Source organism: Tachyglossus aculeatus, chromosome 12 (assembly GCF_015852505.1).
Source record: "Tachyglossus aculeatus isolate mTacAcu1 chromosome 12, mTacAcu1.pri, whole genome shotgun sequence".
In the NCBI taxonomy this organism is placed as follows: domain Eukaryota; kingdom Metazoa; phylum Chordata; class Mammalia; order Monotremata; family Tachyglossidae; genus Tachyglossus; species Tachyglossus aculeatus.
This window is the reverse complement of record NC_052077.1, coordinates 18,525,401-18,550,713: the sequence shown is the minus strand read 5'-3', so window position 1 is coordinate 18,550,713 and position 25,313 is coordinate 18,525,401. Positions and strand designations below refer to the sequence as shown.

The 25,313-nt window shown below is 43.7% G+C and overlaps 1 protein-coding gene across 2 annotated transcripts; it reads right to left on the bottom strand.

Annotated features, from left to right (window-relative positions):
• Window positions 1-3,768: 3,768 nt before the first annotated feature.
• Window positions 3,769-21,200, bottom strand: LSM6 (LSM6 homolog, U6 small nuclear RNA and mRNA degradation associated). Of its 2 annotated transcripts, XM_038755181.1 has the most exons (5): window positions 21,145-21,200; window positions 12,472-12,575; window positions 8,390-8,503; window positions 5,179-5,221; window positions 3,769-4,021 (listed from the first exon to the last, which is right to left on the bottom strand). In XM_038755181.1, the coding sequence occupies exons 2-5, from the start codon at window positions 12,563-12,565 to the stop codon at window positions 3,970-3,972; spliced, it is 303 nt and encodes a 100-aa protein (XP_038611109.1). In that variant the 5' UTR covers window positions 12,566-12,575; window positions 21,145-21,200; the 3' UTR covers window positions 3,769-3,969. The 2 variants fall into 2 exon arrangements, with proteins under 2 accessions (XP_038611109.1, XP_038611110.1); XM_038755182.1 differs by lacking the exon at window positions 5,179-5,221 and having other exon boundaries at window positions 3,782-4,021.
• Between the last annotated feature and the right edge of the window lie 4,113 nt (window positions 21,201-25,313).

Here is a 25,313-nt window from a genome sequence, read left to right as displayed (position 1 = left end):
ATAACACCACATGCTGACCATCTTAAGTTTTGTTTGGGGGTAAATAGTGTTGAAGAAAGAGGATTCAATTTAGCTTCTTGGTAGATTAGCCAGGAAGTAGCTCAAAAGACAAAACCTACATCTGTCCATCAAAATAGGAGCAGCCTATTTTCATCCCAATTTTCTATGTCTTACCAACAGCCAGTTACCCACATACAACCCAAAAGCACCAGAGTTTGGGGCCACAGATGAAGGGAAAAAATATACTTAACCAAGTGATACTTTGATTTTGGGGAACAAATGATGCCTTAGTTAAAATACATTTGGAAAGCCTTCAGTGAGTGAATTCTAAGAGAATTCAGTGTGGGGAAAAGGTAATTTCACCATATTGTTTCACTATTTGGGTAAACTTGTAGTACAATTACATGTTTCAGCACTAGTTTCCATAAATATTACCTAACACATCTCCATGTGGTTTTTGACTGAACCCAGCACTACACTACCATGAAGCTAGCAAAAGGGACATAAAGACTTATGCACCCAGGAAAAAGACGTTAGCAAAAATAGGATGCTAACAGATTTCTCAGAGATAAAAACAATTGCTTTTAAAAGCAACTAATTTTGGTGAATGGACACCATAACCTGCCAACCCCAGACATTCTATGAAACAAATGAGCAAATGCCTACTCCACTTGGCGGAACATCCATTTTCTTCTTAAAAGAAGTAATTTATAAAAGAGCAAATTGGTGTTTTGTACTTATAAACTGGATCCTTTTCAAGCCCTTGTCAAGAAGTGATAAATTATTGAAGCCCAGTATAGCGTGTTTTATTTTCTAGGTGCTCTCGGTAAAGCTTTCTGAAATGTTTCGCTGTTAACCTTTTCCCTATTATTAATTACAAAATAATTGTTTTGAACTATTTCAGATCTTAACACATCTCACATTTTCTTAGACTCTACTTCCTGTGACTGGAAGGAGGACAGGAGGGCTGAGAAACGGAGAGAAAGGGAGGAGATGGTGATTTGTTTAAAGGGGGATTTGTTTAAATTGAACTTCTGGTTCCCTAACCCAGGAGCCTGTTTGCACTGGGGGAGGAACAGTGGGAAGGAAGAAGGAATGGGGAAAAGAAAGCCAATACTACATTCTCACAATTGTCTGGTGTTCATTCAACCAAGGTCTAGATGTATTTGTTGTTTCTGAAGACGACGTAAAACTGTTCAGAGAATTAAACAAGGCTTTGGAAAGCTCATTAACAAATTATAAATGCCTCTCAGCAGGAGACACACAAACAGAACTGTTGTCTTGTGCCAAGCAAGACAAAAAGATCTTTCGACTCTGCTGCCGGGAGAGTGTCCCAGTGAAACTCAACTCAGACTTCCCCAGAAATGTATCCCTAAAGCTTTCCAAGTAGGACTATCAGAGCTGGAGATTTTTTGCAAATGGCAACCGGTGCTGGCATTCGACTGAATTTATACAGGTAAAGCTTTGCTACAATCTGAGCATCCACTGGGGTGAGGAAGGGGAAGAAGGGATATGTATTGGCCAAAGTGTTCCTCTACCATTTATGCCATGATTTCAACTGCCCTCGTGGGTGTGTAAAATGAGGAATTTATAACGGCCACAAATGCTGTGGGGAAAAGAAGCAATCTGAAAAGTTGACAGCAAAGCGAACTAGGGAACAAAGTTTGCTGAGATGGTTTATTGACAGACACTCAAATTGAAGAAAGTTTTTGCTTCTCTATCACAAGACTAATCGTCAGTCTTTTTCTCACCCTATTCAGCCCAAATCCTTTTGCCCACATTGTTTAAATGCCAACATTCGTTTTCCTTATTTTAAACACTCAGCTCTATTTTTTCCCCGTATTTTGGCCAATTTAATTAGTCAGTAGCTTTACTTCTTACTCCACTGCTTTTCATGACTTCAGATGGATACTGGACATTGCTTTTATAGATCTCACTAGAGTATCTGTATGGCCTATGGAAGTGCAGTGGGGAAGCTGGCCCCGTTGTTGGGTAGGGACCACCTCTGTTACCAACTTGTACTTCCCAAGCGCCTAGTACAGTGCTCTGCACACAGTAAGCGCTCAATAAATGATTGAATGAATGAATGAATAAAAGAGGGAGCATACCTTCTGAACCTGCCATTGCTGTAATCAATCAATTTTATTCATCGAGTGCTTATTGTGGGCCCAGCAATGTACCAGCAATCCCCTGCCAAACCTTCTTTACTGTCACGGGAAGCTAAAAGCAGGACTACATCAGCGTTTAGAACAGTGCTTGGCACATAGTAAATGCTTAACAAATACCATCATCCTATCAGCATTAATTGATGTCAATCAATGGTATTTATTAGTGCTTACTTTGTGCACAGCACCATACTAAGTACATGGGAGAGTACATGTAAATATTTTCACATCCTATATTTTTCAATAACAATGGTATGCTACATGCCAAGCACTGTGCTAAGCCATCTACTCAATCACTGATATTTATTGAACACTTACTGTGTGTAGAGTACTGTACTACGTACTTGGAAAAGTACAGGTGGTAGACATGTTTCCTGCCCACAAGGTCTGTCTCGGGATGGCGGGGGCGGGGGGAACAGACAAAATAAATTACAGATGTGTACATAAGTGCTGAAGGGTTGAGTGGATATCAAGTAATGAAGGGACACAGATCCATGTGCCAATGCTGGATTAGATACAGTATAACCAGATCAGACACAGTCCCTTTCCCATAAAGGACTCAGTCTGAGGGGAAGGGCAAACCAGTATTAAATCTCCACTTTAGAGATGAGGAAACTGAGGCACCGAGTTAGGTGACTTGCCCAAGGTTACACAGCAAGCAGGTGATGGAGGCCCATGGACTTCCCAGTAGGCAACAGTGCTTTTCACTCTTGCAACTGTTAAAATCAAAGGCACGGGGAGATTTATAGTCCTATGTACACTCATGAGCACCACTGACACCACTTCTAGCCCACGTGAAACCTTGGAGTCGCTCCAGAAGGTCCCTGGGGAGGGGAGGAGAAGAGGGGAAAGAGAGAGAGAGTGTGTGTGTGTGTGTGTGTGTGTATGCGTTTTAGGGTGGCAGAGGAGGTGGGGAAGGTGGTAGGGATCATTGTAGGATACAAATCACTGCCACTGAGGGTCCCCTCATGCCTCAAGTCAGCTTCTGGCCTTGGGGAGCAAACTCAGGACACTTCAAAGTAGGCAGGACCTGCAAGAGGGGCCTGGAACCCACAAAGTCTTGCAAGAGGTCATCCCAATTTCTGGGGCCCACCTGCACCTGAAGCCAAACCTATTGTGTTAGCTTTAGAGGGGTGAAGACCCCGTCTTAGCCGCCAATGCACCCCAGAATGGTCTCAGGGCAACATACAGTAAGGGATACAAGCCTAGCATTCCCCAAAGACAGTGGGCAACTCCTGGGTCAAACACCGTTGCTGTAGGCCCCAACAAATTAGTGGCACAGAACAGCAATCCACAGGGGCAAATGAAATCAGGGTGACCACTAAAACTCCAAGGTCTAAAGAGGCCAAGAAACGGGACAGGGGAGAGGCCTTTCTTGGAGGTATTGTCACTCTCCCAGCTTCCCTTCCCCCTGACCAAGACCTCCCCCAGCCCAGAAAAAACTCAGAAATCGGGTTCACCACTAGGACTTCTTCCACTTGCCCTGATCTTCTGCAGGTACCAACAGGTCAAAGAGACCTGTGGTGCAGCATTCTTCTGGCCTCGAGTGGGCCTGATGCTTGCCAATCGGGGTATCCAGATTCTAAAATATCACATAATCATGTCATGGGAAATTATTCAAACACACATCCTGTCATCCTTTTATTACTATAACTTTCTGCAAATTGCTGACAGAGACATTAAGAAAATAGCAAAACAAATGTGGAGGATGGAATCTCTCGCTTTAAAGGCAACAGGAACTTTACATAACTAAAACCAAATGAAAAAAATTAGAATTTAAAAATATATCAAAGTTCAAAATGTATCACTCTCTTGCTCTCTTCACATCCTTCTCTTCTGTGTACTGATATACAACACTGGAAAAAAAAAATACAAAGAAACCCTCTTAAAAGCAGGACGACACATTTTAAAAGGAAATAAAGTTTGACCCGAACCCTATTCAAATAAATTGAAAAGGAAGGCCCAATTCACAAGACTCAATCAATGGCATTTATTGAGTGCTTACTGTGTGCAGAGCACTGTACTAAGCAATTGGGAGAGTACAATACAACTGAGTTGGGAGACATATTCCCTCTCCAGAAGGAGTTTACAGTCTAGAGGATTGAAGAACATAACTGATCTCAAGAATGGATTTATAGGCCCAGCCTTCAATGTTGCAGAAAATCCCCAGGCAGAATGGTGAACATAGCCTTCAGGAATTCCACTTAAAAGGGGATATAGCCACGCTGGCAGAAACTGGGTAGTCTGTGTTACTCTCTCCCATTACTTAGTACCAAGCTCTGCATACTGTAAGGGCTCAATAAATATTATTATTCAACTAGTAGGGGGAGACAGACTATGTCCAACATGATAAACTTGTATCAACCTTGTGCTTTCAACAGTGCTTGACACATAGTAAATGCTTCATAAATACAATTATCTTTACAGGAGGAACTTAGGAAGAGGAAGGGGATAGGATGGACGGCCTAGAAGAAAAGCAGCAAGAGCAGGTGTTAAGAGGGCATCCCAGGGCACTGAAGCACAGAGGGCTCTATTTTTTTGTCAGCCGCTCTGGTGATGCAAAATTCCTAGGGCAGGGGGACAGAGATGAGTAAGAGAGATGCCTATAAAGCAGATATATATGAAGAAGAAGGCATTTTAGTCAAAACTGAGTTTGCATTTTAAAAAGTGTCAAAAACCCCTGGTCTACTGATGACAGCCCTGTGCTTGCACCAAAGAAATCTGGTTCCAGCCCCAGCTGTGGCATTGACTTTCATGAGATTTACTAAGTTTCATGCAACATAAAATGGGGAAAGGATATTTACCCTTTGCCCTGCCTACCTCACCCAGATTCCAAGGGAATAAACAAATAAATATATGGAAAGATATTTTGGAAATAAAGCACCATGTAAATACAAGATGGCACTATTATTCTTCTAGAAAAATGAGCCGACACTCTGGCACCACGGATGGCACATAACAGATGGGAAATGGGCAGAATTCTTGCTCCACTGGGACGAAAATGACTAGTTACCTAGGAAGAGCGTTCACGCTGATACTTGGCAAGCAGGCTACCCCTGAGGAAATAGGAGGCAGGTGAGGAAAACAATCAAATCACCCTGTTGGACTCCAGATCTCATTTCACACATCCTACAAACACCCTATCTTCCCCATACCTGTCCTAGCATCTTTCTTTTATTCTGATTTTACTGTACACATTATGGCCCATCTCAAGTTCCCACTACAACCTCCCCGCCCCCATTACTATTTTGCCCAACTACTAAAAGATACGGCCATTTTGTGGAAATTCCCGAGAGAAACTCTAGCTCGCTAGTGGCTCATTTTGTCCCTTTGCTCATCAGCAGTTATACCTGAACTCAGGAGGCGGCACTACAGAGAATGGGCAAGGTTTAAGATGCTATTCCTCTAACATCCTGGTCAAAAAGGTGGTTTAGGTCAAGTCTGTCAGGACTTGTTGTCGTTCACATCACTGACTGCTTAGAAGTTGTCACATTTGTGGGTACTGAACCTTGAGGAATCTCTGAGTCAAAGAATGAAACCTGGCTCCTCTCCAAGTCCTGGAAAATGGTCTCATCAGGCAGCTGGGTCTATGAATTAAGGTGTGTTATTTTCCTAACGAGTTGAAGGATAATTACTTTTATAATCCGATCATGGGAAAAAGCTATGGGCAAGTTCAGCAGAAGACATTTATCTCAAGGGAGGGTAAGAGCAAATCACAGGAAAATGAATAGATTTCCAAAGTACTTTGTTTTCAACAATGATTGCGGGTGTTAGAGGTAGCCATCACCATGGTTACCAAACACGCGGGTCAGACTCCTGGATGAGCAGAGAACTGTCCTTTTGGGTTACTGTGGAGATAAAGATAAACCAACAGTGGCACCTCCTTCCCAACAGAGGATGCTGGGCAGATGACAGAAGAAGGCACAGCTCACCCCAGGTTATAAAGGCTCTTGATGCTTACTCATCAATGGTTTTCCATCACTAGGCCTGGAATTCTTAAGGGTTAAGGGCTGGAAGTTGGGGTTGCGCAGTCAATCCAACGTTTTAGACTTACTGCCAGCAGGCGGTGATCCACATTTACTACATTTTGGACTCCCCTACCAGAGCAAACATTGCAGAGTAGGGCAGTGTACCACAGAAGTCCCTTTGTCCCTTCTGGGATTACATGTGCTCGGTAGCCCACAAGAGCAGACAGATAGGTTGAACACACTGTGCCCATTCAGAGCCCTGCCCTCACTGGAACTGCTACCCTGCTTCCTGATGGGAGTAGCCCCTAAGTCCTCTACCAGGCCTCTTTCTCTGTGAAGCAGCCTATAAGGGTCTCTTTAGAAAAAAAATCAGTGAAACTGAGGATGGAAGCTAAGATAAGAAGCCTGGGAAAAGGGGGCCACAGAAATGTGCCCTCCCCTTCCTCAACTCCCCCACCACATGACTTCTGGAGGACTGGAGGGAGCCGGGGCCCGGCTAGGTGCAATCCCAAATCCCTTCCTCGAGTCACCACTGCCGTAGCAGGGAAGAGGCGACAAGCTTCGGGCCCACGGGTCTTCCCTCCTTCCCCCTGCCAAGCCTCCCAACGCCCCCAACCTGGACTGGAGCAGACATGATCCTCAGCCATGCACGTCTTCCAGTTGCTACAGAGCAACACCACGCACCTTCATAACGGCAGCGAGAGAGTGCAACATGGGGCCTGGATTAGGGCCAAGAGGGTTTTGTCAAGCCCAGAGGACAGCTCAGGGCCAGAGCCCCTAATCTCTGCTTCAACAGCAGTGGACGTAAGGGATCACCCCTCCTCCAAGAGGCCTTCCCCGATTAAGTGCCCTATTCCTCTATTAAACCCTCTGAGAAGCAGCATGACCTAATGACAAGAGCATGGGCTTGGGAATCAGAGGATGTGGGTTCTAATCCCACTGTGCTGTCTGCCGTGTGACCTTGAACCAGTCACTTAACTTCTCTGTGCCTCAGTTACCTCATATGTATAATGGGAATTAAAACTGTGAGCCCCATGTGGGACAGGGACTGTGTCCGTCCCTGATTACCTGGTATCTACTCCAGCGCTTAGAACAATGTTGGCACATAGTAATCGCTTAACAAATATTATTATTCTCTGGCTCCCTCTCTTTTCTGCATCCTCTATGCATTTGGACCTGTGACCTTTGGATATCTGATATTCACCCCACAGTGCTTAAGTACATATCTATAAATTATATATTATTTATATTAACCTTTCTCCCTCTCTAAACTGTAAATTCACTGTCGGTAGGGAACGTGTCTACCAACTCTGCTATACTGCACTCTCCCCAACACTCAGTTGAGTGTTCTGCACATAGTAAGTGCTCAATAAATACCACTGATTGGTTGACTGATTGACTGACGAGGTCTGAATATGTAGCAGAAGCCAGACATGGGCAGAGCAGCAATAGAGACAGAAGAAGGTCTGAGGGTAGACAGCACCAATTCAGCAATATATTTAATCAAAATTCAGGGTACAGATCAGAAATTTAAAAAGAAAACTCATTAGGTTTAAACTGATTTTGTATAGATGTTTATGATCAGTTCACAGGGGTTCTTTTGCAGCTCTCATTTGTAGTTCTTTCTTTTAAATAGAACAATTATAGAATTACATTACAGAGATACTGTAATGAATTCAGTTGATTGTCTAAAAGCCCCTTCAGAGAAATGTTTCCTAATATGCCACACAAATTACTAAAATTGCAAAATGGGTTTTGAAATACCTTCCAAGAAAAGTACAGGTTGGGACAAGCTATTCACCCCAAGCATATGAGGAATCAGTGCACAGCTCCAAAGATACTTCAAACATTCAAAGATGAGAAACAGCGTGGCTCAGTGGAAAGAGCCCGGGCTTGGGAGTCAGAGGTCATGGGTTCTAATCCCAGCTCCGCCACATGTCTGCTGACATGTGACCTTGGGCAAGTCATTTAACTTCTCTGAGCCTCAGTTACCTCATCTGTAAAATGGGGATGAAGACTGTGAGTCCCACAAGGGACAACCTGATCACCTTGTATCCCCCCAAGTGCTTAAAGCAGTGCTTTGCACATAATAAGCGCTTAACAAATACCATCATTATTACTCGAAGACCTTAGGTGTACACAAAAACAAAAATCAAAACCAAAATTGAAGTTCACCTAAGAACATCCAGCGTTACTGATTTCAACTACCAACTAGTCCATCAGGAAATAGAGATTCTGCAGTGCAGAAAATATTACCATTATTCCCTCGGATAAAGGCATCTCCATACTTGTTCTTTAGCTGTCCATTTACATACTCTTCTGTCTGCTCTAGGGCTATGTTCATGTAGCCATCGAGGCAAGCTAGGACACCTGGAAGCATACAAGTTAAAGAGATCAGATTAGAAAATTACAGGGTAAATCATATTCTTTTACCATATCCTATAGAATTGATACAACATGCTTTATAAAATTAAACTGAGACGAGCTGGATGGTCTACAGCACTCCAAAACGCTTCTTTTTAATGGGAGGGTAGCACCTCCTCAAGGAACTTAAGGGAGTTTCAAAGGGGTCACCGAGTTAGGACTCCAAAGTTCTGTACCTCTGTCCAAGAGGTGTGGTAAACCGAGGTCTAGATGAACACTTATCTTGTTGTGGAAAAGTTGGCTTCTTCCACTCTTGGACGCTTCCATGCACTACCTCACACCCACCATTTTAGATTTATTGTAAACTCAAGAGAAGTGTAAAGTGAACTTGGGAGGGGGAGGGTTGGAAGGGAAGCGTCATCTAGGGAAAGGGAGGTGACAAAGCTTCTGGAAGGGGAAGCATCACAGGAAGAAAACATCTTAGTGCAACTACTCTATACCAGGCTGAATGATGATTAAGGATCAAGCACCCCATCATGTAAGTCCACTGGAGTGCAACCAGAACTGGAGAACTCCTTCAATGCAAAAACCCATCGTCATGGAAACTATGATCCTAATACTCGCTGTATCCATAGAGGTTCACATTGGAAGACTGTTCTTTAATGCTCTTACAGCGTTCTAGCCAAAACCCATCGGGAAAACACATCTTCTGGCAGAACTAAGTGCATGGTTAATACAATTTTTAAAACCCTTTTAGAAAACCTAGTAAAATAGAATACTACTAGATCAATAATCTGCAAATCAATACTCAGAAGTTTGAAAGCTAAGCCCAAATGACAATTACGAAGTAGACCATTTTTCTACATTGCATTCTACTGACGTGATCATTAGTGACACTATCTTTCACTTTTAAACCCCAAACTAATAGCGTACTTGCTAATTTCTTCTATCCTTTTCCAACGTCTACCTCAAAGAGACATTTATCCAACGGTTAAGACGAACTTTTCACAATCCGTAAAAATAAAAAAAATAAAAAAAATAAAAAGGCAACGGCAGGTGCTTCTGAACAGAGGCTCAGTAAATTGGACCTTGCAGTGAAAAATAGGTACAGAGCACAGGACCACATACTGTACTGTCACACATTCTATTTTATTTTTCTACTGTTACAATATATTGTCAAATCACCTAAGCTAAAAGGGAAGGGTGGTTAAACACAACCCCGTTGCTCTTTAGGAAATCACTTAGGAGGATGCCTTCTAAATCTGTCACAGAGGCATAAATCTTGCAAAAGTTTCACTTGTCAACTTCTATTTCTATTTATGCAGCACTTAAGCATGTCATTTAAAAGGCATCTGTAAGCGTCCACATCCAAGTCTCTAAAATGAAATGCTACTTTCCAGGAAAATTTGTAAAGGAAAAGCAGTCAAATTCAGTCAGATAAAGCTCCAAAGGAGAGAGACCTTTTAAGTCTGAACATTGTTAATATGCTCCTCACTCACCATCTCCACCCCCATCCTCCCCCAAAACAACAATGAGGAATTCTTTCTAGCTTCGGTGTGAAAGGAGAGAATGCTTAAGAAATTCATTCATTAGAATCCTGATACATTACCGGAAAGTGTTTTTTAAAAGATCAAAATTTGATACAACTGATATTGCTACATTTTTTACATTCAACAAGTAAACTACATATAGTGGAAGGGAAAACATTAGTGTTGAGAATTTCTCTCCTACTTATTCACCTTTGAAACTACAATCTGAGCAATTCAAGACACTTTTCTGGAGTAATGGCTGGTGTGCTTTTTTCCTTGGCCTCCACCTCCAGTTACGCAACAGTGTGAAAATGAATCAAAGCCCTTTAGCTAAACTTCCACCTGATTAAAACAAGCTAGCCCTACTGAGAGCTCACCTCCTCCAGAAGGCCTTCCCAGACTGAGCCCCCTTTTTCCTCTCCTCCTCCCCATCCCCCCCCACCCTACCTCCTTCCCCTCCCCACAGCACCTGTATATGTGTTAGTACAGATTTATTACTCTATTTTACTTGTACATATTTACTATTCTATTTATTTTGTTAATGATGTGCATCTAGCTTTATTTCTATTTATTCTGATGACTTGACACCTGTCCACATGTTTTGTTGTCTGTCTCCCCCCTTCTAGACTGTGAGCCCATTGTTGGGTAGGGACCGTCTCTATGTTGCCAACTTGTACTCCCCAAGCGCTTAGTACAGTGCTCTGCACACAGTAAGCGCTCAATAAATATGATTCAATGAATGAATGAATCTAACCTGAGGAAGAACTTCATAAACCTCTCGAAACCAACTGGAATCTTTACCTCCTTCATTCCCCTGAAATTGTCTCAAGAGGAGAAATGACTTAGAGTTGGGTATTTTTCTCAAATGTTAAAAACTTTGGGGTTAAGGAATGGCCGCTACAGTGAGGACCATTCTGTTTTAAGACTTAATCCCTAAAGAACAGTTTTAACAGTGATGCCTTTTAAGAGTACTGGGGCTAGCAACCCCATTCCATGCGTCACACCGAGCTACTCCGACTGTGGCACGCCGTGCCAGGGGCGTTGAGATCCACTTCCAACTTGGGAACAGAAGGTACAAACCGGAAAAGCAGCCGCTCGGCCAAACACCCATTGCCAACCTGTATATATGTATATACGTTTGTACATATTTATTACTCTATGTATTTATTTATTTATTTTACTTGTACATATCTATTCTATTTATTTTGTTAATATGTTTGGTTTTGTTCTCTGTCTCCCCCTTCTAGACTGTGAGCCCGCTGTTGGGTAGGGACTGTCTCTATATGTTGCCAACTTGTACTTTCCAAGCACTTAGTACAGTGCTCTGCACACAGTAAGCGCTCAATAAATACAATTGATTGATTGATCTGCAGACTCTTGCCAATTACTCACTTTTAACCACCTCAAGGGCCGCAGGTGACAAGCCTGGCATGAGGCCCTAGGGCTGCAGCTTTGATGCCACAATCTCCTAAGAGGCAGCTGTCCGGTTACCAAGACCATGGATTCCACCGGAAGACATAAATTATGTCAAATTCCCAGCCCTCCCCTGTAACTGGATAGAAGCATCATCTCTGGCTGCCAATCCCTGCAATAGCACACTGATGTTTTACAGTGACAAAAGAGAAAGATTTGTGAGCGACTTGATATTTACCCGGCACTCCCAGTTCACTAGGGATCTTCAGGACATAAAAAATATGATGTTGCTGCATTCGTCAGTTAGTTGACGGTTATTCATGGACAGTCAACTTCTACACAAATAAAGGAGAAACTAGCTGGACCCCACATATTTAAACCACTGAAAAATTATCATCTCTGGATTTATTAAAAGTGTATATGGGAAAAGCAATACACTTAGTCAATTAGTTTTGGTATTTATTACTGTTTCAAGGCACTAAAGCTAGCCCTGAACAGGTCAAGTAAGGATTTAAGGGCCTAAATTATTCACATTTCAGACTGTATATTGTCTGCTTGATCAAACTCCTGGGATAATTGCAGTCTTCCAGTTTATTTACCTAAAGAGACGGTCTAAGTGAAGGATTCTAATTCCTCTCCATAGGAGCAAAGATACTGTATTGGGAACTAAAATTAAATCTACCATGTGGCATTTACACATTGAATCTGTATTCATGCCAAACAAGTCAGCTGCTCTCCTAAAATGTACTTAACCAAATATTCTGCCTTCAAGACACATTAAATTATTTTTTTCCTGAACCACGTCATTTCCATTATAATGTCATCAACCAATACCTGAATCCTAAATTGGACAAAGAATTCTGTGCCCACAGGATCTTGAAAGTCAAAATTCAATTCCACAGCAGTATCCCCACAGAAATCACCATCACTGCAGAGCTTGAGGCAGCCAAAACTAATAATATGCAATAAACAGTCTTAAAAAAAAACAACAACCAACAACTGAATGTGAGAGATGAAGTAGTAAAATATTACCTCGGTAATCCACTCCAGAATTTAACTTTACAACAACTGGTCGTCCTATGATCTGCTTTAAGAAGTCACTGGGAGTTTGCTTCCGTAGACTCATTGTAATAATCCTGGTGAGAGTGTGGGGAACAGAAAAGGGACAAAAGTTAATTTTCTACCACAGAAAGACAGCTGTGAGACTCAAAATCTTTACTGTGAATAAAATATCAGAACACTAGATAAAAGCTTTATTTTAAAAAGATACAGAAGGCTCTTTAAAATTCCAGATCTCTAGTTTCCAATTTTCTATATAAATATGCTTCAGTTTCTGAAAAATGGACTAGATGGACTTTGAACATTCTGGAAGTATGTTCTAAACTGTAAGCTCCTTGTGGGCAGGGAATGTATCTACCAACTTTACTACTTAGCACAGTGCTCTGCACAAAATACACGCTCAGTAAATGCCACTGATAAGTAATGGACTCCAGAACAACAGCTCTGGTTAAACCAGAGTTTGGGAGGTGGTTTTTTTTGCTGAATGTAGTTAGAAGTTAAATACTCCTAGGATTACTCTTTTTTCAGTTGTTTTCAATTGTTACAAAAAGTTGACAGAAAAATCTAAGGAAATCACAAAACGCTTCAAGGGATGGGATAAGAGAACACAGTGTACTATTCATGTACACCCAACACATTAAACTAATTGAACAATATTAAAAGAAGTGCATAACTCCATCTTCAATTCACATTACTAGTAGACCCCTCCCCGCCCGGCCCACCTCCCAACCCCTCCAACTTTGGATCAGTGCACTGTACTACACACATGGGAAGTGCTGAACATGAATATGTGGAAAAAATTCAATCAGTGGAACAAAAGGCAAAAGTTTTTACACAGTATAGTGGGTTAACAGAAATGATAGTCCTCTTAAAAGATAATTATCTGCATGGAAAAAAATATACTTTAAAAAAAAATTAGCAATGAAATAGCAGTCAAACGGTGACCTGTATAAACACCCAATTAACTCCGTACTGTTTAAAGCGGGAACAAAAATGGAACTTCAGCAACCTGAAAGAACTTCATGTTGATGCTATTAGATCATACTTTCCATTTTTATTAAAACTCTTACTCAGCTGCAGCCTGATTTCAGCCCTAGACTTTGGACCTGCAAAATCCCTGATTGGGTTAAGAGATAGAGAGCACCCGAGTTAAGCTCCTGCTCTGCCACAAATTAATGGAACGAGAAAATCTTAATTCTCTCCACCGTTATTTCCTTACCTAAAAAAGACACTTAAAAAGCCACTAACATTCAGCTCCTCAGAAACGCAGCCGTTAAAAAGCAGTCTGGTTATGACTTAGAATTTGGTACATAACTCATTGAGATGCTTTGTTCCAAGGAAGAGACCAGGCTGGAGGAGAAAATCCCAGAACCACGCACTACCTATCTGGCCTCTGTAGGCAATTCCCTGCAGTTGGTCCTCTTCTGGAAGCAGCAAGCAGAGAAGCAGTGTGGCTCAGTGGAAAGAGCCCGGGCTTGGGAGCCAGAGGTCATGGGCTCTAATCCCGGCTCCGCCACTTGTCAGCTGTGTGACTCTGGGCAAGTCACTTGACTTCTCTGTGCCTCAGTTATCTCATCTGTAAAATGGGGATTAAGTCTGTGAACCCCACGTGGGACAATCTGATCACCTTGTATCCCCACCCCCAGAACTTAGAACAGTGTTTTGCACATAGTAAGCACTTAACAATTTATTACTCTATTTATTTATTTTACTTGTACATATTTATTCTATTTATTTTGTTAATATGTTTTGTTTTGTTCCGTCTCCCCCTTCTAGACTGTGAGCCCACTGTTGGGTAGGGACCGTCTCTATATGTTGCCAACTTGTACTTCCCAAGTACAGTGCTCTGCACACAGTAAGCGCTCAATATGATTGAATGAATGAATGAAATGCCATTATTATTATTGTTCTGGAAGAGTACTCTTCTGGGAATTGGCAAACCTGGGTTCTAGTCCTGATTCTGCCCACTGGGGTTCTGCCAACAGAGGTGAAGGATTCTGACCCGGAAGCACAGAGGACATTTTTCGCAGTGGGCAGGCCGAACAGGAATCCTAACAAATAGCTGGCAGCAAAGACCGTTATGGCTACCAAGGCAAACACCTTCCATGTCGAGGTCACTGAGGCCTCGTAAAACCTTTGCGTGCAGTTTGCAATGTGCTACACCGTTCCCTTTTACTCACTCATGGCACCCCATTACCCAGAGGCAGGGATGAGAAAATGAGTGACGTGTACAAGCCACTAGTACTATATTCAATTCGTCCCCTCATGTTCTTAGATCTGAAGTCTCAGCACTGAATTTTATCCATCTTGCTTGATGGGAGACCCCATCCTCATCACTAATTGTGGATTTTAAAAAGGGAAATGAATGCTGCTTTGAATATTTGGCACAGACTTTTAAGAAGCCTCTTAGGTAAGGCATTCTTGGCTCCTCTTCCCTCCCACCCAGTTGAAAAAAATGGATTAATACTTTATCAAGGTCCAAATTATTTTACACTGCACTGTTCTGTATTTTATTTCCTTAGTAACCCTGTTTCTTGTGCCTTTCCACCTTTGCTGTGGGATTTAATCATCCCAGCACATAGAATAGTGCTTTGCACAGAGTAAGTGCTTAATAAATGCCATTATTATTATTCCTGACATGACCTTCTTCCATCACCCCTCTGCTCGAGTAATTCTAAATTCTAATCTTCCAAATTGGATAAGGCAGAAGGAACAGCTCTTGACAACAGTTTCTGAAGCAGGAGACAAGCGTCTTCAACCAAAAGAGCCCATAAGGGGTTTCCCTTTGGGCAAGGTCATCTCAGGAAAAAATCTCCCCTCAGAATGCAGGCCTGAACATCCTCCTGCCTCGAGGCTTAAAATTAGTAGATTTTGATTAAAATAGTTGTCAGTCCACTTCCTGCCATAAGCAACTAAAAGGCCAATGTGGATCCTTAGCTTATAATAAATCTCGCTCTATATATGTCTAGCCAGCAGAACTTTTGAGTTGGGGAGGGGAAGCACAGGAAAACATGTTCAAGGTGCTACTTTGGGTAGTACTTTAAAATTTCTTTGCTAAAACTGATTTTGGGGAAGATGAGTCAAAAGCAGTCTTTGTCACTGGGGGCAGCAGTTGAAAAGCAGCAGTGCCGAAACAGACAGGGGGTGACAGAAGACTGTAAATTAAGTAACAGCTTGCGATAAGATAGAGTGGCCAAAAAAAGACTTACAAAAAAATAAGGTGTGATTTTTGATCATCTACTAGAGGCACGACACAGGCCATGAAAGTGATAATCCTTACTTTCCCTCATGGGTTCTCCCTGGGAAATCTCACCTAATACACCGCCCGCGGTTCTAGATCAGCAGCAACACTCAGAACTTCAAAAAGCTGCAGAGAAACAAATGGTTTGGGGGATTCATCTCTATATTTATATAGCTCCTATCACAGAGGAATCCTGGTTCTTGAAACCATATGGTTTCATGGAAAGCGGGACCTTTATTTTTTTTGCGTACTTAACTATCCCAATCATCTGGGAAATGGGAATTCAGTATCTCTTCTCCTTCCTACTTTGACTGTGAGCCCCATGTGGGTTAGGGACGGTGTCCGAGCTGGTTATAGTGAATTTCTCACGTTATTAGTATCCAGTGACTCAGTCTGTAAAATGGGGATAATGACACCTGGTTACCCTCCTTACAAGTACTGAAGAAAATACTCTGGGTTAAGAAAAAGTTACCAAAGAAATTGAAGATATGGATGATTACAGGATCAAAGGTTCTCCCAGTTACGAAAGAAAGGAAGAAAAGTGCTATTTTCCTTCATTTTAAACCACGACTTTGCTAAGCAATGGGCTGCTCAGAATAATCCTTCGCTTCATAAATGGTTTTTTTAAATAGTATTTGTGAGGTGCTTCTCACTCACTTCAAAGGGATATGAGAGATGCGGTGTTCACACCCTTGAACGCAATATGGTCCCAGTTGCGTTCTTTAGAAAATTCATTTTGGTGGGAAAGGAGGAGCACAGCAAGGTTTTTGATGCGACATTTTCTTTCGGGCTCTTGCTTTAATTGTACATCCACGTACTAACACGAATCATTTTACTCCCACACCAGTGGCATGTGCCAAATTTGGGCAGGGAATGTGTCTGTTTATTGTTGTACTGTACTTTCCCAAGTGCTTAGTACAGTGTTCCGCACGCAGTAAGCACTCAACAAATACAACTGAATGAATGAACGATTATGCCAGGCACTGTTGGACACAGTGCCTAATCAGGTTGGACACAGTCCATGTCCCATGTCCCACATGGGACTCACAGTCTTAATCCCCATTTGATAGATGAGGTAACCGAGGCACAGACGTGAAGTGATTTATCATCATCATCATCATCAATCGTATTTATTGAGCGCTTACTACGTGCAGAGCACTGTACTAAGCGCTTGGGAAGTACAAATTGGCAACATATAGAGACAGTCCCTACCCAACAGTGGGCTCACAGTCTAAAAGGGGGAGACAGAGAACAAAACCAAATATATTAACAAAGTAAAATAAATAGAATAGCTATGTACAAGTAAAATAAATAAATAAATGAATAATTAGAGTAATAAATAAATAAAGTAATAAATTTATCTAAGGTCACACAGCATACACGGGGCAAAGCCATCATCATCATCATCATCAATCGTATTTATTGAGCGCTTACTGTGTGCAGAGCACTGTACTAAGAGCCAGGATTCGAACTAGGTCCTTCTGACTCTCAGGCCTGTGCTCTACTCATTAGACCACGCTACTTCCCAGTCGTGTTATTAGGATTCACCAAGAGCAACCAGTTGGGCTGCACCTACCAAAGCCTTTTACTTTAGGAAGGTTTATTACATTGACTAGTCCAGCCAAGTGAAAATTCACAATGATTGTTGGGTTTATAAAGATCCCTTCTCAAGTACTAACATATATGCTGAAATTCAGAAAGAAATACCGGCATGCATCCTGTTTCCTAGCGTGTGGCATTTATGATGGCATTTAGTGAATATTTTTGTGCAACGCTACTGAGTAGGGTGAGGAAGGGTGAAGAAAACATGATCTCTATCCAGGCAGTGATTACAGCAGGGTCGATCCACTAGAAAACCGGTCCAATGGCAGTATTCATTTGGTAGGCACCAGTGTATTTATTTGGATCACAAAGTGAAAGAGAACAAGCCTAGCTGTTTCCACAGGTCTTTTCAAAACTGAGACTTTGTGAATACTGCATTACTGAACACTTGTCCAAATAGCACACTGCACTTTTAGAGCAAAACAGTAACCCAAGCAAAATCCTTATTAAATGGAAAAGTGCTACATGTCTGCTGTGTGACCTTGGGCACGTCACGTGGCCCAGTGGAAGGAGCTCGGGATTTGGAGTCAGAGGTCATGGGTTCAAATCCCGGCTCCACCACTTATCAGCTGTGTGACTTTGGGCAAGTCACTTAACTTCTCTGGGCCTTAGTTCCCTCATCTATAAAATGGGGATGAGGACTGTGAGCCCCCAGTGAGACAACCTTATCACCTTGTTAGCCTCCCTAGCGCTTAGAACAGTGCTTTGCACATAGTAAGTGCTTAATAAATGCTATCATTATTATTATTAGTGTTCTCTGAGCCTCAGTTACCTCATCTGTAAAATAGGGATGAAGACTGTGAGCCCCACGTGGGACAACCTGATCACCTTGTAGCCTCCCCAGCGCTTAGAACAGTGCTTTGCACATAGTAAGTGCTTAACAAATGCCATCATTATTATTATTATTATTCAAGAGAAGCAGCGTGGCTCAGTGGAAAAGAGCCCGGGCTTTGGAGTCAGAGGTCATGGGTTCAAATCCTGACTCCACACACTGTCAGCTGTGTGACTTTGGGCAAGTCACTTCTCTGGGCCTCCGTTTCCTCATCTGTAAAATGGGGATGAAGACTGTGAGCCCCCCTTGGGACAACCTGATCACCTTGTAGCTCACCAAGATCACCAAGGCTAGCTCTCTTCCTCCCTTCAAGGTCCTACTGAGAGCTCACCTCCTCCAGGAGGCCTTCCCAGACTGAGCCCCTTCCTTCCTCTCCCCCTCGCCCCCCTCTCCATCCCCCCATCTTACCTCCTTCCCTTCCCCACAGCACCTGTATATACGTATGTTTGTACATATTTATTACTCTACTTATTTATTTTACTTGTACATATCTATTCTATTTATTTTACTTTGTTAGTATGTTTGGTTTTGTTCTCTGTCTCCCCCTTTTAGATTGTGAGCCCCCTGTTGGGTAGGGACTGTCTCTACATGTTGCCAACTTGTACTTCCCAAAGCGCTTAGTACAGTGCTCTGCACACAGTAAGTGCTCAATAGGATTGATTGACTGTAACCTCCCCAGCGCTTAGAACAGTGCTTTGCACATAGTAAGCGCTTAATAAATGCCTTTATTATTATTATTATTACTGAGTGCTTACTAAGTGCAGGGCACTGTACTAAGCGCTTGGGAAGCACAAGTTGGCAACATCTAGAGGCAGTCCCTACCCAACAGTGGGCTCACAGTCTAGAAGAAGCAGCGTGGCTTAGTGGAAAAGAGCCCGGGCTTTGGAGTCAGAGGTCATGGGTTCAAATCCCGGCTCCACACACTGTCAGCTGTGTGACCTTGGGCAAGTCACTTCACTTCTCTGGGCCTCCATTTCCTCATCTGTAAAGCGGGGATGAAGACTGTGAGCCCCCCCATGGGACAACCTGATCACCTTGTAACCTCCCCAGCGCTTAGAAGTGTTTTGCACATAGTAAGCACTTAACAAATGCTACCATTATTATTATTATTATTACTCAAGAGAAGCAGCGTGGCTCAGTGGAAAAGAGCCCGGGCTCTGGAGTCAGAGGTCATGGGTTCAAATCCCGGCTCCACACATTGTCAGCTGTGTGACTTTGGGCAAGTCACTTCTCTGGGCCTCCGTTTCCTCATCTGTAAAACGGGGATGAAGACTGTGAGCACCCCCGTGGGACAACCTGATAATAATAATAATGGCATTTATTAAGCGCCTACTATGTGCAAAGCACCGTTCTAAGCGCTGGGGAGGTTACGAGGTGATCAGGTTGTCCCACGGGGGGCTCACAGTCTTCACCCCCATTTTCCAGATGAGGGAACTGAGGCCCAGAGAAGTGAAGTGACTTGACCAAAGCCACACAGCTGATAATTGGCAGAGGCGGGATTTGAACCCATGACCTCTGACTCCAAAGCCCGGGCTCTTTCCCCCGAGCCACGCTGCTGTTCACCTTGTAACCTCCCCAGCGCTTAGAACAGTGCTTGGCACATAGTAAGCGCTTAATAAATCAGCTGTGTGACCTTGGGCAAGTCGCTTCACTTCTCTGTGCCTCAGTTACCTCATCTGTAAAATGGGATTAAAACTGTGAGCCCCCCGTGGGACAACCTGATCACCTTGTAACCTCCCCAGCGCTTAGAACAGTGCTTTGCACACAGTAAGTGCTTAATATCATTATTATAAATGCCATTATTATACATGTATATATGTTTGTACATATTTATTACTCTATTTCTTTTACTTGTACATATCTAGTCTATTTATTTTATTTTGTTAGTATGTTTGGTTTTGTTCTCTGTCTCCCCCTTTCAGACTGAGAGCCCACTGCTGGGTAGGGACTGTCTCTATATGTTGCCAATTTGTACTTCCCAAGCGCTTAGTACAGTGCTCTGCACACAGTAAGCGCTCAATAAATACGATTGATGACGATGATGAAGTGACTTGCCCAGAGTCACACAGCTGAGAATTGGCAGAGGCGGGATTTGAACCCATGACCTCTGACTCCAAAGCCCGGGCTCTTTCCCCTGAGCCACGCTGCTGATCACCTTGTAACCACCCCAGCGCTTAGAACAGTGCTTGGCACATAGTAAGCTCTTAATAAATCAGCTGTGTGACCTTGGGCAAGTCGCTTCACTTCTCTGTGCCTCAGTTACCTCATCTGTAAAACGGGATTAAAACTGTGAGCCCCCCGTGGGACAACCTGATCACCTTGTAACCTCCCCGGCGCTTAGAACAGTGCTTTGCACACAGTAAGCGCTTAACAAATATCATTATTATTATTATAAATGCCATTATTATACATGTATATATGTTTGTACATATTTATTACTCTATTTTAGTTGTACATATCTAGTCTATTTTATTTTGTTAGTATGTTTGGTTTTGTTCTCTGTCTCCCCCTTTTAGACTGTGAGCCCACTGTTGGGTAGGGACTGTCTCTATGTGTTGCCAACTTGTACTTCCCAAGCGCTTAGTACAGTGCTCTGCACACAGTAAGCGCTCAATAAATACGATTGATGATGATGATGATGATTGTTGAGCGCTTACTGTGTGCAGGGCACTGTACTAGGCGCCTGGGAAGCACAAGTTGGCAACATCTAGAGACGGTCCCGACCCAACAGTGGGCTCGCAGTCTAGAAGGGGGAGACGGAGGACACAACAAATTGACAAAATGGGGGAAAATAGAATAAATAGGTGCTAATAAAATGGATAAATAAATAGAGTAATAATAATGAGTGAAGGAAGGCCGCTGCCCCTTTCTCACAGGCCGCAGTTGCCATGGCAAACGCGCGCACGCGCGCGCCCCCCCCTCCAGGCCTCGCGCGCCCCCCCTCGGACGCCCCCGCCCTCGCGCCGCTCACCTCTGGGCCTCGCGCGCGCACCCCTCTCGTCCTCGCGCCGCTCCCCTCCCCGCCGCCGAGCGGCGCCGGCGCAACAGAGCCCCGCCCCTTCCGGCTCCCAGCCAATCGGCGTGGGGCTCGCTACGGGCCGCCCGCGGGGACAAAAATAGCGGCGGAGGGTCGCGCTCCCGTCCCGCCCCGCCCCGGGGAGGGGTCAAAGTTCATTCATTCATTCATTCATTCATTCATTCATTCATTCATTCATTCATTCATTCATTCAACCGTATTTATTGAGCGCTTACGGTGTGCAGAGCACTGTACTAAGCGCTTGGGAAGCACAAGTTGGCCACATATAGAGACGGCCCCTACCCAACAGCGGGCTCACAGTCTAGAAGGGGGTGACAGAGAACAAAACATATTAAGAAAATAAATTGAATAAATATGTACAAATGAAATAAATAAATAGAGTAATAAATACGTACAAACGTATATACAGGTGCTGTGGGGAGGGGAAGGAGGTAAGGCGGGGGGAGAACAAAGCAAAACATGTTAACAAAATAAAATAAATAGAATAAATATGTACAAATAAAATTAAATAGAGTAATAAATACGTACAAACATATATACAGGGGTCAAAGTTCATTCAACCGTATTTAATGAGCGCTTGCTGTGTGCAGAGCACTGTACTAAGCGCTTGGGAAGTACAAGTTGGCAACATGTAGAGATGGTCCCTACCCAACAGCGGGCTCACAGTCTAGAAGGGGGAGACAGACAACAAAACATATTAACAAAATAAAATACAAATAAAATAAATAAATAAATAGAGTGATAAATACGTACAAACATATATACAGGTGCTGTGGGGAGGGGAAGGAGGTAAGGCAGGGGGGAGAGGAGGGGGAGAGGAAGGAGGGGGCTCAGTCTGGGAAGGCCTCCTGGAGGGGGTGAGCTCTCAGTAGGGCTTTGAAGAGAACTTTACAACTTTGTAAAGTTGAAGGTGGAGTGGGTGGGGCTGTGGAGAAGTCACAATCAATCAATCAATCAATCAATCGTATTTATTGAACGCTTACTGTGTGCAGAGCACTGGACTAAGCGCTTGGGAAGTACAAGTCGGCCACATATAGCGACGGTCCCTACCCAACAGCGGGCTCACAGTCTAGAAGGGGGAGACAGAACAAAACATATTAATAAAATAAATAGAATAATAAATACATACAAACATATATACAGGTGCTGTGGGGAGGGGAAGGAGGTAAGGCGGGGGGAGAACAAAGCAAAACATTAACAAAATAAAATAAATAGAATAAATATGTACAAATAAAATTAAATAGAGTAATAAATACGTACAGATAAATATACAGGTGCTGTGGGGAGGGGAAGGAGGTAAGGTGGGAAGGAGGGGGAGAGGAAGAAGGGGGCTCAATCTGGGAAGGCCTCCTGGAGGGGGTGAGCTCTCAGTAGAGCTTTGAAGAGAACTTTACAACTTTGTAAAGTTGAAGATGGAGCGGGTGGGGCTGTGGAGAAGTCACAATCAATCAATCAATCAATTGTATTTATTGAACGCTTACTGTGTGCAGAGCACTGAACTAAGCGCTTGGGAAGTACAAGTTGGCAACATATAGAGACGGTCCCTACCCAACAGTGGGCTCACAGTCTAGAAGGGGGAGACAGACAACAAAACCAAACATATTAATAAAATAAATAAATATGTACAAATAAAATAAATAGAGTAATAAATACGTATAAACATGTATACAGGTGATGTGGAGAGGGGAAGGAGGTAAGGCGAGGGGGATGAGGAGGGGGAGAGGAAGGAGGGGGCTTAGTCTGGGAAGGCCTCCTGGAGGAGGTGAGCTCTCAGTAGGGCTTTGAAGAGAACTTTACAACTTTGTAAAGTTAAAGGTGGAGCGGGTGGGGCTGTGGAGAAGTCACAATCAATCAATCAATCAATCGTATTTATTGAACGCTTACTGTGTGCAGAGCACTGTACTAAGCGCTTGGGAAGTATGAATTGGCAACATATAGAGACGGTCCCTACCCAACAGCGGGCTCACAGTCTAGAAGGGGGAGACAGAGAACAAAACAAAACTTATTAACAAAATAAAATAAATAGAATAGATATGTACAAGTAAAATAAATAAATAAATATGTACAAACATATATACATATATACAGGTGCTGTGGGGAAGGGAAGGAGGTAAGGCCAGGGGGATAGATGGGGGAAGAGGGGGAGAGGAAGGAGGGGGCTCAATCTGGGAAGGCCTCCTGGAGGAGGTGAGCTCTCAGTAGGGCCTTGAAGGGAGGAAGTGAGCTAGCTTGGCGGATGTGCGGAGGGAGGGCATTCCAGGCCAGGGGGAGGACGTGGGCCTGGGGTAACAAGAGGGGGCCGGGGCGGTTCAGTGGCAAGAGCCAACCCTTTGGGAATCAGAGGCCGTGAGTTCTAATCCACCCTCTGCCACTTGTTGGCTGTGTGGCTTTGGGCAAGTCACTTCACTTCTCTGTGCCCCAGTTATCTCATCTGGAAAATGGGGATTAAGACCGTGAACCCCCATGTGGGCCAACCTGATGACCGTGTAATTAATAATAATAATAATAATAATAATAATAATAATAGCATTTGTTAAGCGCTTACTATGTGCAAAGCACTGTTCTAAGCACTGGGGAGGATAAAAGGTGATCAGGTTGTCCCACGTGGGGCTCACGGTCTTAATCCCCATTTTACAGATGAGGTAACTGAGGCCCAGAGGAGTGAAGTGACTTGCCCAAAGTCACACAGCTGACAATTGGCCGAGCTGGGATCTACCCAAGCGTTTAGAACAGTGCTTGGCACATAGTAAATGCTTAACAAACACCACTATTGTTATTATTATTAAGAGCGCAGGCTTGGGAGTCAGAGATCGTGGGTTCTAATCCCAGCTCCACCACTTGTCACCTGTGTGACTTTGGGCAAATCACTTCATTCATTCATTCATTCAATCTTATTTATTGAGCACTTACTGTGTGCAGAGTGCTGCATTCTCTGTGCCTCAGTTCCCTCATCTGTAAAATGGAGATTAAAGACTGTGAGCCCCATGTGGGACAACCTGATTACCTTGTATCTCCCACAGCGTTTAAAGCAGTGCTTTGCATATAGTAAGCGCTTAATAAATGCCATTATTATTATGATTATTCTCTGTGCCCCAGTTACCTCATCTGTAAAATGGGGATTAAAACTGCGAGCCCCCATGTGGGCCAACCTGATGACCTTGTATCTCCCCCAGTGCTTAGAACAGTGCTTGGCACATAGTAAGCGCTTAACAAATACCACCATTATTATTATTAAAAGCACGGGCTTGGGAGTCAGAGGTCATGGGTTCTAATCCCAGCTCCGCCACCTGTCCCCTGTGTGACTTTGGGCAAGTCACTTACCTTCTCTGTGCCCCAGTTCCCTCATCTGTCCAATGGGGATTAAGACTGTAAACCCCATGTGGGACAACCTGATCACCTTGTCCCCCCACCACCTCAGCGCTTAGAACAGTGCTTGGCACATAGTAAGCGCAGCGTGGCTCAGTGGAAAGAGCAAGGGCTTGGGAGTCAGAGGTCATGAGTTCTAATCCCTGCTCCGGCACTTGTCAGCTGTGTGACTCTGGGGAAGTCACTTCACTTCTCTGTGCCCCAGTTCCCTCATCTGTCAAGTGGGGATGAAGACTGTGGGCCCCATGAGGGACAACCTGATCACCTTGTTCTCCCTCACCTCCAGCACTTAGAACAGTGCTTGGCACATAGTAAGTGCTTAACAAATGCCATCATTATTATTATTATTTTCTTCTGGGACGTGGGAGGAACCGCAAGCCCCTTGGCCGGAGGGAAGGGCAGGTGCCATGGCTGCTGCTGCTTCTGGTGCCAAACCGGGCCGGCTCGGAGGCTTTAGGCCTCACAGTGCCCAATCTGATGCCCCCGAAACTCCAGTCCTCAGAAGTTAGACGTTTAAATGCTGCAAGACCGGAGCAATTGCCGATTTCGTCGCGACAGACCTGCGTTGAAGCACCGCGGCTTGTTGGCAAGAGCCCAGGGTGGGAGTCAAAGGTCATGGGTTCTAATTCCACCTCCACCACTTGTCAGCTGTGTGACTTTGGGTAAATCACTTCTCTGTGCCTCAGCTACCTCATCTGTAAAGTGGGGATTAAGACTGTGAGGCCCATGTGGGACAA

Coding starts and splice junctions, on each gene's coding strand:
- LSM6 (XM_038755181.1), bottom strand. CDS start 12,565: ATGAGTCTACGGAAGCAAACTCCCAGTGACTTCTTAAAGCAGATCATA. Junction 5,222..8,389: donor CTTTATCCGAGGGAATAATG/GTAATATTTTCT, acceptor CTATTTCCTCAG/GGGTAGCCTGCTTGCCAAGT. Junction 4,022..5,178: donor AGCGTGAACGCTCTTCCTAG/GTAACTAGTCAT, acceptor TTTTTTTTCCAG/TGTTGTATATCAGTACACAG.